The following is a 12,109-nucleotide window of genomic DNA, read 5'->3' on the forward strand; positions in this document are numbered from 1 at the left end:
TGGGGCAGCCTGGGAAGCAGGAGGTGGTGGTGATGCTGAATCTGAAGGAAGGGCCAGGAAAGCAGACAAAGGGTGTGAAGAAGCATCGCCAAGAAAAGGGAGAGCAACCCCAGAAGAAAGGCCAGCAGGATGTGTTTGGGGACCACTGTCATTTGACAAGGTTTGTCTTCATGTCCTGTTGCTGCTATGAAAACAGCAGATCTATCTCTTGCAGGTCTGGGGGCCAGAAGTCAGAATTGAATCTTATGGAGCTAAAATCAAGGTGTTGGCAGGGCTGCTTCCTTCTGGGAACCGCAGGGAAGACGGTCCTTCCTCGCCCCTTCCAGCTTCTGGCAGCTGTGGGTATTGCTTCACACCCATGTCCACCTCTGTGGTCAGATCACTTCTCTTCTGTAGTCTAATCTCCCTCCCACCCCATCAAGATTCTTGCGATTACACTTAGGCCCCATCTGTATAATCTAGGATAATCTCACCATCTCAAAATCTTTATCTTATCTGCAAAGTGCCTGTTACCAGGTCAAGTGACACACCTCACAGGTTCTGGGGATTATACCCTGGATATCTTTGGGGGCCACCACATTGCTGGGGGATAAAGGACAGGGAGGGAGCAGGGAGAAGGGAAAAGGGAGGCAGGTCCCTCATCTTGGACTTTGGATGTTGTAGTCAAGGGTTTGGACACCGCCCCACAGGGTAAGGAGGCTTTGAAGGGATCAGATGACTAGTATGTCTTAGAAAGATCACGCTGGTTGCAATGTAGACAATTGACTGGAGTGACCGAAAGGGCAATGACATCAGAGTGGTGTCAAGAGGGTACAAATAAGAGACTCTTAGGATTGAAAGCCAGCAGGACTTGGTTCTCAAATGAACATAGTTCATTTATAAATAAAGAGGGATTGGTCTGGCCAATTTGAAATGTATCCACCATGCTCTGGGTTTCAGTCTTGCTCTGATTTGCAGCAGGAGGCTGGCTGTTTATAGATGACCTCAGCTTTGGTTGGAGTATATTGTTGTGAGTAGCGCTGAGGAAGGGGCGGGCTAAGAATTCCAAATCCTCATTCCTAACTCTTAAATTTCAAACATTCCAGATAAAATGTTCCAGTAAAAATCAACCCCTATGAAGACGAGGAGCCACCAGCAAAGGGCACGTAAGGCCAGCCACTTTCCGGATCAGCAATTCTGGCTTTTAGCAATGATCGTTAATCACAAAATTTACCTTGCAAATGCCCTTCTCCCTGCTGACCTCCTCCCACTCTAGAAGAGGAAGGGGGAGTCACTTTGATTTCAGACTTTTAAAAAAAGTATTCCTTCCCCCTCCCTCCCCGCAAAGAACTTCCCAAGCTTCTTTTTATTCATCTGGCCCTTTTCTGGGTACATGCGACTCAATTGGGTTGGCTGAATTTGAAAATATTTTCACTGACCCTTTTACACACTGATAACATTGTCCTTGCTGACATGGCGTGGAAGGTTAGCTGCAGCTGGATGGCACAGACCAGAAGGACGGGAACCTGGAGGCAGCAACTATTGCCAATGTTGTGTCAGTTGCTGGGACACAGAAATGCAGCAAAGCCATGTAAACCACCGACTTTGGCTGCAGTGTGGTAAGTGCAATCAGAGGGTGAGCAAAATCCTGTGGGAACACAGCCTCCTTGTGTTAGGCCATATAAACGTCAGTCCGCTTTCTAATGCTTCAATCTTCATTTCTGTTAAGAGTTCGATTCTCGACTAGAAATTCTGTCGGAGATGTGTCAGTTCTATTAGAACAGTTAAAATGTTCAGAAATGTTGCCTTTCATTGGGACTTGGAAGCAAAGCACCAAGACAGGGCATTTTTGATGTGCTGAGCTGGGTCCCCAACACAATTTAGGTAACATCCCCCCTCCTGTCCAATGCATATGTCAGTTTCTGTTTGCATGCACCCATAGGTGCTTTTATGTAATACTAGTGGCCCGGTGCACAAATTCGTGCACGGGTGGGGTCTCTCGGGGTGGCCTGCAGGGATCAGGCCCCAGCTCGCACCCCCAGGCTCGCAGCCCCAGCTCCAGCCCCCAGCCTTGCAGCCTCACCTACCACCCTGCCATGCCACCCTCTTACCTGCTCCACCATCCCACCTGTGGGTGATCACCTAGGGGCGCTGCCTCCCCTCCTCCCCTTCCCCCTGCTCCCTCAGCGCCTGGGAGCCAGGAGGCGGCCCTGCCCCCCGCTGCCACCGCTGGTCGCAGTCTGTGGGGTGATCAGTGGGGCGATCTGGCCCCGCTTGCACCCACCTTGGCCTGGCACCGCCCACTCACCTGCTCCATGGTCCCACTATCGTTGGGGCCATTGGGGCCTGTTGCCGATGCCCACCACCCCCTGGTGGTCAGCGCACATCATAACGAGCTGTTGAACTCCCAGTTGAATGACAGCCTGAGGGGACAATTTGTATATTAGGCTTTTATTATATAGGATGGGATCTTTTTGTAATTAGAGGAAGAGAGTAGAGTCTTTGGTTGGAGGAGGACAGAGGTGGGTGGTTTAGTCTTTGTTCCTTCATTAACCCCTTGGATGGGTTTTGAGACTCTGTGGTTAGAGGACTGAAAGTTAGACATGGAAGGAACTCTTCATGACAGGAGATATAATACATTGGGCACAAGTTTAGGGCTTGGGTAACAAAAGAGCAAAGAGTATGCAAGTCGGGGAGAAGGACTTCCTCCCCATCTGTGAGTGGAGCCCAGCTCTGCTTTGGAATCCTGAGGATTAGAAGTTTGGAAGTACCCAAGATCTGGGAATAATGACACAGGCTCCGACAATCTTATGACAGGCACTGAACCCAGTGAGCTGTGTGGGCAACAGGGTGGACGCAGGATGGCTGGTGGTTGACTCATGTTTCTGGGTATATGTGAGGCATCCCTTTGAGACTCCCTAGAAATTACTGAGGATTTTTTGGGAGGGAGACTGAGGCATTATCGTTATATAAATGGGAGTTTGAATCAGTGTAAAATGGATACTGAAAGCAAATGTGACCATAATTTGTAATCATAATCTCAGCAGTGCTATACAAAGTAGTTAAGAAGCAAAGCAAAATGTAGGACAACTGAAGCAAAATATTTACAGAGTAAGTCAGCGTCCAAAGACCACTTGAAAAGCAAGGATTGTGACCTGAAACCCAAAAATAAAATGGAAAGGAATTACTTTTTCTTTTACTTTAAGACTTATTGAAAACAGGAAAGGGTAAACTTGCAGGGTTTTGAAGCACGCACATATTAGGTACTCGGTAAAGGCTTCCTTCTTTGCTCTTCCTTCCTTCCCTTCTTCTTCTTTTTAAATAAAAGTGCTGTTTGAGATAGGGCCAGTAGACTTGGATTGTAAGACATTCCCGACAGAACAGAAGCACCTTGCACTGCCCCAGAGCTTCCTTTTTCTCTTCTGAGACAAGAGCTTCTATTATCACTATACCCATGTGACTTGGGGGGCCCGGGGGGGGGGGGGGGGGCAGGGAGGGGAGAATGAGGTTGGGGGCTTACTTGACCCGATTTCAGGTCTCAAAAAGAAATAGTGGCAGTATGAGACTCTGATCTAGTGCTCTTTCAGGAGTTTAGATTGCTCCCGCACTGACACCTGCACCAATAGTTGTCAACAGTAGTTGCACAGTACTGTTCTCTGAGGAGCTTTAAAAAATATGCCAAAGGATGCCTGTCAGACCAATGAGCAAAGTAGTTAAGATAATAGACGTAGGAGCCAGACTCTGAGTTCGAATCCTTCCTCTGTCACCTCCCAGCTGTATGACCTCGGCAAGGTACTCAACTTCTCTCTACTTCAGTGTTCCCCTTTGTAAAGTGTCAATAAGAACACCACCTTTTTTGTGGGGTTGTCCTAAGATTGAGTTAATAGGAATGAGGTGCTTAAAATAGGGCCTGCGATCTGGTAATCGCTATGTAAAATCCTGCCAAATAGAAGCTGGGGATCAGTTTTTGTAAGTACTCCCCCTCGGGATTCTAATCTGCAACCTGGGTTTTTAATCTGCGAACATAGTGCCACTTTTGGGATTCCGCTTCCCGAAAAGTTGAAATTAACCAATCGGTGAAGGGAGCTTTTTTTTTTTTCCTCTTCCTCCAATAAGATTTTGAGCTCAGAAACCTGTTACCTGGATCCAGCGGAGCGAAGCGGTTTTCCCTATGCTCTCTGGGAGTGGTAGTTTTCCAAAGGTCCTGCAAGCACTCGGTGGCCAGGTCGGAACTACAACTCCCACAACGCCGCGCGCCGCCCGCCCTGCTTCTCGTTGGTGGCTCTCTCCGGCTTCCCTGTACCGCCTCTCGGCGGCCGCAGCAGAGGCACCATGGCCGACGGCAGCGGCGGTCCTGGCGAGACGTCGGGTCCGCGGGACTCCCCGGGCCGGACACCAGCCCCACGCGCGGTCGAGCCGGGTGGCGGCGGTGGCGGCAGCTGCGGGGAGACCCCGCGGACGGCGGTGCTGGCGCTCCGCTTCGACAAGCCCATCAAGCAGGCCTTCTACAACACCGGGGCCGTGCTGTTCGTGTGCCTGTGCTGCGCCGCCGCCGTGCTCGTCTACTTCATCCTGGAGGCCTTCCTCCGGCCGCTGCTCTGGGCCGTGCTGTGCGGCACCTTCCTGCACCCCTTCAAGAGCTCGCTGACGCGCCTGGGCCGCCACTGGCTGCAGCGCCTGCACCGCGCGCACACGCCCATCCTGCTGGCCGCGCTGCTGCTGCCACTCTGCTTCGCCGACTACGGCGTCGAGGCGCTGGGCGAGCAGGCGCTGCGCCGCCGCCGCCTGCTGCTGCTGCTGGGCGCGGGCGGCCCGCTCCTCTACGGCCTCTACAGCCTCGGCAGCTTCCTGGGCGTGCAGGTGCTGCTGGCGCACGCCGGCGTGCTGATCTGCCGCGGGCTGGACTACTTCAGCAGCCTGTGGGTGAGTGAGCCTCGGCCCCGGCCCTCCGGGGTCCCGGCGGGCACACTGCACCCTTCTCTGCAGCCCCAGCGCCCTGGGGTGCGACTCTGCAACTCCTCCTCAAGGTGCAAGGGCTGCCAAAGTTCCACACCTGTGCGGCAGCGGCAGCCTCCGCTTTCCTTCCCACGCATCTGCGGAACTGGGCACACTTCCTTCCGACGGGAGGGCGGGTGTGGTTTGAAACAGCCTCTCTGCCTTCCCTCCCCCGCGCCCATCCCAGCAGATTCTCGACTTAGGGGGACGCGCCCTCAGTTGGGAATCACTGTTCCGCTTTGCAGGTGGGGGCTCCAGAGCATCAGCAGGTGGACTTGAATTTACTCCTGGTCATGGGGCTGGGGGCAGGTGGAGTTTTCTGGATGTCAGAGCTGGAAGGGACCTTAGAGTTCCTCGTTTAACATGTCGTGATAGGAGAGGTGACTTCTGGCCCGGCTAGGGCTAGTTAGGGACAAGCTGGGGACTAGTTGACTCTAGTTTCTCAAGTCCTAAAAACAAAGGTTTCTTCCTAGTCCGGGGCTGCCTCTCAGTTCAGGTGATTTCTCTATACTTCGTGCCAGGCCCTGGGTGCTGAGCCACCTCGGCCTCTTCCTGGCCACACTCTACTTCTTGGGAACTACTTACATTGTGCAAGCACAGCTGTACCGCAGGCCATCTCCTCCTGCTGGAGTACTTCAGCAGACAGGGTGGAAGAGAGGTAGATTCCTGATCCGTGGGTCACCCTGGGCTTATTCTTAGAAAATTGGGGAGCTTTAGAATTGGAAGGGACGTAAAAGATAATCGAGTGACACAATTCCTAACTCGGATCAGATTGTAGACCAGTTAATTCAAATATTTCACTGGGGACTGTTAAAAAACAGGTGGATATTTAATGCACAAGGATGCCAATTTATCAATAAAGAGTACCATTAAAATTTTGTATTCACTTTTGTCAGTGTTCATCAGGTTGCAAAACAATTCTCCTTATCTGTCCAGCAGGGTTTTGACTTGCTGGAAGTTATTGGTATAGCGATGATTGATCCCAGAACTGCTGTCTTCTCTTGCTCTGTCAATACCACTTCTCAGGTCAAGTTAAAAGTCAATTATGTTGGCTGCTGAGCTTTGTGAAGGATTTAAAAGCAGTAAGATGAAGGCTCTGACTTCAAGTGCATATAATCATATGTGTACATAATCTAATGGAGATGACAAGACTCACAGGTATACATAAGTTCATTACACACCAGTTACGGGCCAGCAAGGTATTGGGAAGCACCTCATCCATAATTTTGCGATGCTGCCTGTGCGTGCAACGGCTAAGTGATCAGACAGAAGCCTTGGCCTCTAAGAGGCCTGGACTGTTTCAGTTGCAGGAGGGAGGGATGTGCAACAACCCCCTCTAACTCTCGGGTCTTGTGGTTGTCAGGCAGAAGTGATCCCAGAGTTAAGTCACACTTTCCTGCCCGGTGCCTGCTTCTCCAGGAGAGGTTTCTGAGGTCCAGAGAATGTGATTGTCCCAGCGTCACTCATATTGTGAACAAACCCACGGTTCACATTTATGGAGCCCAGTTCAGTATTTTTTCTTCTTGTTTCACAGTTCAGTAAAAGTCCATTGAGTGCCTCTTACATAGAAAGCAGAATACTATATGCTGTTAAGAAATATAAAGATTATTTTGGCCTGATTCCTATATCCTCAAGAAATTCAATCCTGTCAACAGTCAGACACGTTTATAGTTTCTGCTAACAGTTTTTGACTGATGCTATTACAACTTACTGTAAATTACTGTAGCCAAGGCCAAATATCTTATCCACTGTACTGAAGGAAATTAGAAAAGAAAGGCCTAACTAACATGTGGTGTGCTTTCATAGAGTAAGAAGTTAAATACATGGATAAGTGGCATGATTAGAGGAAAATGAAGCATTTCTGTCAGTCACTCTCAGATAGTAGAAAGAGATGAGGAATTAGATACTTGTAAAAAGGTGTTCTCAACTCAGTGTAGTATATAGTTTTGAGTATCGTTTTACTGAACATAAACCCTCATCTTTGTAGTATTTTACTTAAATGCCTCTGTATGGTTTGTGGATGAGCAGAAGAGAAGTAAGGGCCAAGGTTCATTGGGCCAGAGGTAGGGAGGAAGGTCAAGCCAATTAATGATATACCAAAAGGTTTGAAACTCAGCTGTTTGGATATAGTAGTAAGGGCAAGGGAGGAGAGGAGGGGGTAAAAAGACCCCCGCCATTATAAAAGACTGTGAGATCATTAGAAGTGAGTAGGGAGTGGTAGAGGGACTAAATTGAAAGTAGAGCCGGAGGTTGATCTGAGTTTGAGAGAAATGGGCTTGCAGTTGTGTTTCAGCACTGGGGTGGGGGGTTGGATGGGGGTGAGGTGTTCCTGGGAAGCAGAGACAAGGACTTTTCAGCTTTCAGGCAAAAGTGCTGATTAAGGCCTGACATGACCTGAAAAATAGGTCATGTGACTGGGCAGGGGTCCCACGCTGTAACTTTTCTGTCACATAGTTCACAGTCAGTTTGATTTTGTAATCCCAAGCAGGGCTGCCTGGTAAAGAAAAGGAGTCTTTATGCTTTTTGGACAACTTGTAAATTTGAGCCTGCTGTAGGTATAGATGGGAAAGGCAGAGGGAAAAGTTACATTTAAGCATATCTACATTTGGTGAGTTGTCAATTCATACAGTTGAGATGCAGTTTTTGAGCCATGACCCAGGCATTGGATTAGGTGCTTTTGTGTGTGTGTTATTTCATTCTCACAACAACCATGTGCAGTAGGAAGGGATTTCACAGGTGAGAAGACTGACTAGAGATTAATTTGTTCTTTTTAAAAATATATAGTTTTTATTGATTTCAGAGAGGAAGGGAGAGGGAGAGAGAGATAGAAACATCAATGATGAGAGAGAATCATTGATTGGTTGCCTCCTGCATGCCCTCTGCCTGGGATCAAGCCCACAACCTGGGCAGTGCCCTGACTGAGAACTGAACCATGACCTTCTGTTTCATAGGTTGATTCTCAACCACTGAGCCACACCAGCTGGGCTATTCTTTCTGCTAGTAAATGGTATTCAACAGACCTGTCAGCAATTGAAGTCCCTTTGTCATCAAGACCTTCAATAAGGATTTTTAAAAGTTTTCCTCCAATACATTGTGTTAATTTTTTAGTTTAATTTTTTGGTATGATTTGATTTTAGTTATTAGAGAAAAAACGGAAGAACATCAGGGATTGGACTAACCACATGTGTTCCCGAAAAGACCCCTGGATTCTAGTCATCTAGAAATCTTAGCCATCTCTCTGTTCTTTGCTTTTATCCTTGTTCAGTTATTTTCAATTCCTGGTCAGTTTTCCTTTGCAGTGTCTTCAGTGCCTTTATTTTCCTTTGTTCCCAGTTTATCTTTCTAGTTCCATTCCTCTTCCCCTCACTGTAGGCTCTTAGTTCTTTTCCTACGTCTGCTAATATTTCATCTGCTTACAGGTGAAGACTAATGATTTATGGCAGGAGTAATTCTTTTTGAACAGTTTCAAATATATTAGGATATTGCACTGACTTAGTAAGTGATTTCTAAACACTTTAAAAAAATCATTTGTTGTACCATGCTCACATGTGACTCAGTCCTTCAGGTACTTGGCAGCTCTCCTAGTGGGGGTGTGGGTTTGTCAAGATAAATCTGAAAAGCTAATGGCCTCCCCTGCTCCACCATGTTTCTTTGCTGGGAGTGTCTTGCTTTTCTTCTCTCCATTAATTCAGGCTTGTTGGAAAATTTGAAGACCATTTACAGTGTTTGCAGTAGTAATAGGTTTGTTTTCTCGGTGGTCTCTAATTGCATTACTCTCATTTTATTTCATAAAGAAGCATGAGGTGGAAAGAATAGTGGCTGAAAGATGAGAAGAGTGTAAATTCTAAACTGAGCTCTGTCAATAACTTGCTTCGTGACCTTGAACAGACCAGGGCTCTTCTCTGGTACTTGGAGGATTTCTAAGGTTCCTTGGTGTTTAGTTTTACAGCTCCCAAGAGTCTGGCAGCATTGCAGGTGTGAGGCTCTTAGGAAGTGTACATTAGCCATCCAGGCCTACTCCATTCCACTTCTGAGCCTCCAGTGCGTTTCTGCTTGTCTGGCAACAGTAAGATTTCCAGTGCTTAGATTCTTTCAGTGAAAGCTTTCGATTTTATAAGATTCTTGACTCTTTAAGTTCCCAGACCACAAAGAGAACAGTTTTCAAGTTAGCATTAAGCTGTCTTAAAAAAGAATGAAGTACTTGAAGCAATAGTTGACTGGGTCTGTGATTTAGGGCTGTGGCTCTACAACTTGGGAAGAAGTCTGTTGGTTTAGTCTCTCTTGTTCAAGACCTAGGAAAGTAAGAAGAAGAAAAAAAGACTTAGGAGAGTGTTTTGCAGAAACATGCAACAGAAGCAAGCCAAGTTGCTTTTCTAGTTAATGCCAAGATGAAAATAAAGAAAACAATGACTTAGTTTAAAAGGTAAAATCTACTTACGGTTTATGCATTTACTATTTTTTTAATCAGAAAAGTACATATGGATAATAAGTCAAGTGAAAGGCAAATGTGACTTTTTAGTTTGCTTTACTTGTAGTGCATTGCAAGTTTTTATGCAGTCTTAGTTTAGTATCTAGGACACATTATGCAGAGCCTTATATGGTGATTCAAAACAAACACTGAATGTATATTTTGAAAAGGACACATTGTTTTAAAGAAAATACACTTGGGAAGGTATGACCTCTTGTGTATACACTTTGCTCATTGATTTATGCTGGGAAGAAAATTCATAGTTGAACAGGTTTGCTCAGAAGCTAAGCTTGTCTCTCTGGGAGACAGAAAAATAAAAAACTCTCCTAAAGGCACACTTAGGAATCCATACTAGAAATTATGTATGGAATTTGAATGTCCAAATCTTTATTTTCACTTTCAGTTATTTTAAAAAATATTTAGCAACTTAAAAAGTTGACTCAAGTAAAACATGCTTATTATATTTTTAAAAAATTAAGTAACATGAAGTTTTATGGTAAAAGTGAATTGTTGTCTCTCTTTTCTGCTACCATTTCCACTACAAATGTTACTGTTGTTACTGTCAAATAGTCTTCTAAATTTATTTCTATGCCCATGTGGATATATAAAGTTTAGGATTTTCGTTTTTTAAAACAAAAATGGGATAACATATGTATAAAACTCTTTAATTTATCCTTGGTCTTTAATTTATCCTTGTATTGTGGACATCTTTCCTTGTTAGCACTCACAGATCATACTTCTTTTTTTAAATAGTACTATAGTGTGCAGACTTTTTTTTTTTTCTAGATGCCTTTTAGAAAGTGTTCCTACCAGGTTATATTAACTCTGAATCTGTATTAGGATAACCTGATAAACATTTTTTTAAAATATATTTTTTTTATTTTTTACAGAGAGGAAGGGAGAGGGATAGAGAGTTAGAAACATCGATGAGAGAGAAGCATCAATCAGCTGCCTCCTGCACACCCCCTACTGGGGATGTGCCCGCAACCAAGTTACATGCCCTTGACTGGAATCGAACCTGGGACCCTTCAGTCTCCAGGCCGTCGCTCTATCCAGTGAGCCAAACCGGCTAGGGCCTGGTAAACATTTTTAAACATCGGTCATTGTAAAAGAATGGTTTAATAGGAACTCTAAAGTATTTTTATAAATGGCCATACTTTTTGTGCTAATAATATTCTGTGACTCTTTTCTGGGAAACACTTCAAAATATTGAAGGGAAAGAATCCAAAATAAGGCCAACAACAGTGTTGTTTTGTTGTTGTTTTTTTTAACATTTTTAAAAATATATATATTTTATTGATTTTTTACAGAGAGGAAGGGAGAGGGATAGAGAGTCAGAAACATCGATGAGAGAGAAACATCCATCAGCTGCCTCCTGCACACCCCCTACTGGGGATGTGCCCGCAACCAAGGTACATGCCCTTGACCGGAATTGAACCTGGGACCCTTCAGTCTGCAGGCCGATGCTCTATTCACTGAGCCAAACCGGTTAGGACTAACATTTACTAGTTATAAAAGTAATAATCCTCTTAGGAGAAAATTCAGTATTTGAAGAAAAGCATAAAGAAACAAATTAACCCCTGAAATCTAACCAGCCAGAGAGAACATATTTTTAGCATTTTGAGAGTATATTTCACCATCATAAATTTACACTTGCATAAATTTATAGTGTACCATTGAATATAGATGTTCATCATGTTTTTGAAAGTCTGAATAATTGTTCCATTTTTGGAGATACCATTATTTAAATAGTCCTCTATAAAATGACGTTTAGCTTGTTATCAATTTTTTAATATTTTAAACTGCCACAGCATTTTTATATCTATCTGCACACACAGTGTATAGTGCTTCTGTAAACAAAATTCCTAGAAGTGGAACAGAGGTGTCTATTTCAGTGTTTATTTTAAACTGGAATGAGATGATCTGTGAGTTTCAGGTTTACTAGGTGAAAACACATGCTTCACTTTGGACCATGAATTTCCCTTAAAAAATCTGAAGTATGTAGTCTGTTTTTTTTTTCCCCTCTCCCTAATAGTGATACTGATTCCTAAGTATAGATAAGGAACAAAAACTTCTTGGAGATTGGTTTTAAAGTATCATAGACTTAAAATCTGAAAGTTTGTACCTTTTGTGATCCTCTAGTTCAGTTTCTCACTGAGGGGCTGATGTTCCTACTTTGTCATCCCTGACTGATGGTCAGCTCTTGCTCAAACACTTTTAGTGGTGGTAGCCTTATTCCAATTTAGATTGCTGTAGTTTGTTAGAAAGACTTATCCTCAGATTGAGCAGAAATGTGTTGCTTCCTAATCCCACCTAAATTTTCAGAAAATTGTCTGATGCTTTCCCCAGATGAATTTCCCCAGCTATTTAAAGATAGCTATCAAATCTTGACATTTCCTTTTCTAAGTTAAAAGTCCCCCTCCCCTGAACTACATCCATATCTCCAATGTTGTAGTTTCCATGTCCTTCTCTTTATTTTTTTTTAGCACCACTCTTCTTTCTCCTGGTTAAGAAAGCAGGCTCTAGAGCTAGATTTCTGGGTTCTGATCCCTGCTTTGTCACTTTTTAGCTGTGTGACCTTGGGCAAGTCACTTCCCTGAAGTCTTAGTTTCTCTAATCTGTAAAATGGGAATCATAGTACTTATTATTTTAACCTTTTCTTGTTTT

The 12,109-nt window shown here is 44.8% G+C and overlaps 1 protein-coding gene across 3 annotated transcripts in view; it reads left to right on the plus strand.

Annotated features, from left to right (window-relative positions):
- Positions 1–4,306: 4,306 nt before the first annotated feature.
- The window catches only part of TMEM245 (transmembrane protein 245), a 66,674-nt gene continuing 58,871 nt past the window's right edge, over positions 4,307–12,109 (plus strand). For all 3 annotated transcript variants that reach the window (XM_070430951.1, XM_070430950.1, XM_070430952.1), the window contains exon 1: positions 4,307–4,902. In XM_070430951.1, the coding sequence (XP_070287052.1) occupies positions 4,312–4,902 (591 nt within the window). In that variant the 5' untranslated portion in view covers positions 4,307–4,311. The remainder of the gene's footprint in view (positions 4,903–12,109) is intronic.

The sequence above is a fragment of the Myotis yumanensis genome, unplaced genomic scaffold, assembly GCF_028538775.1.
Source record: "Myotis yumanensis isolate MYYU_CA2020_CCGP unplaced genomic scaffold, mMyoYum1.0.hap1 SCAF_12, whole genome shotgun sequence".
In the NCBI taxonomy this organism is placed as follows: Eukaryota; Metazoa; Chordata; class Mammalia; order Chiroptera; family Vespertilionidae; genus Myotis; species Myotis yumanensis.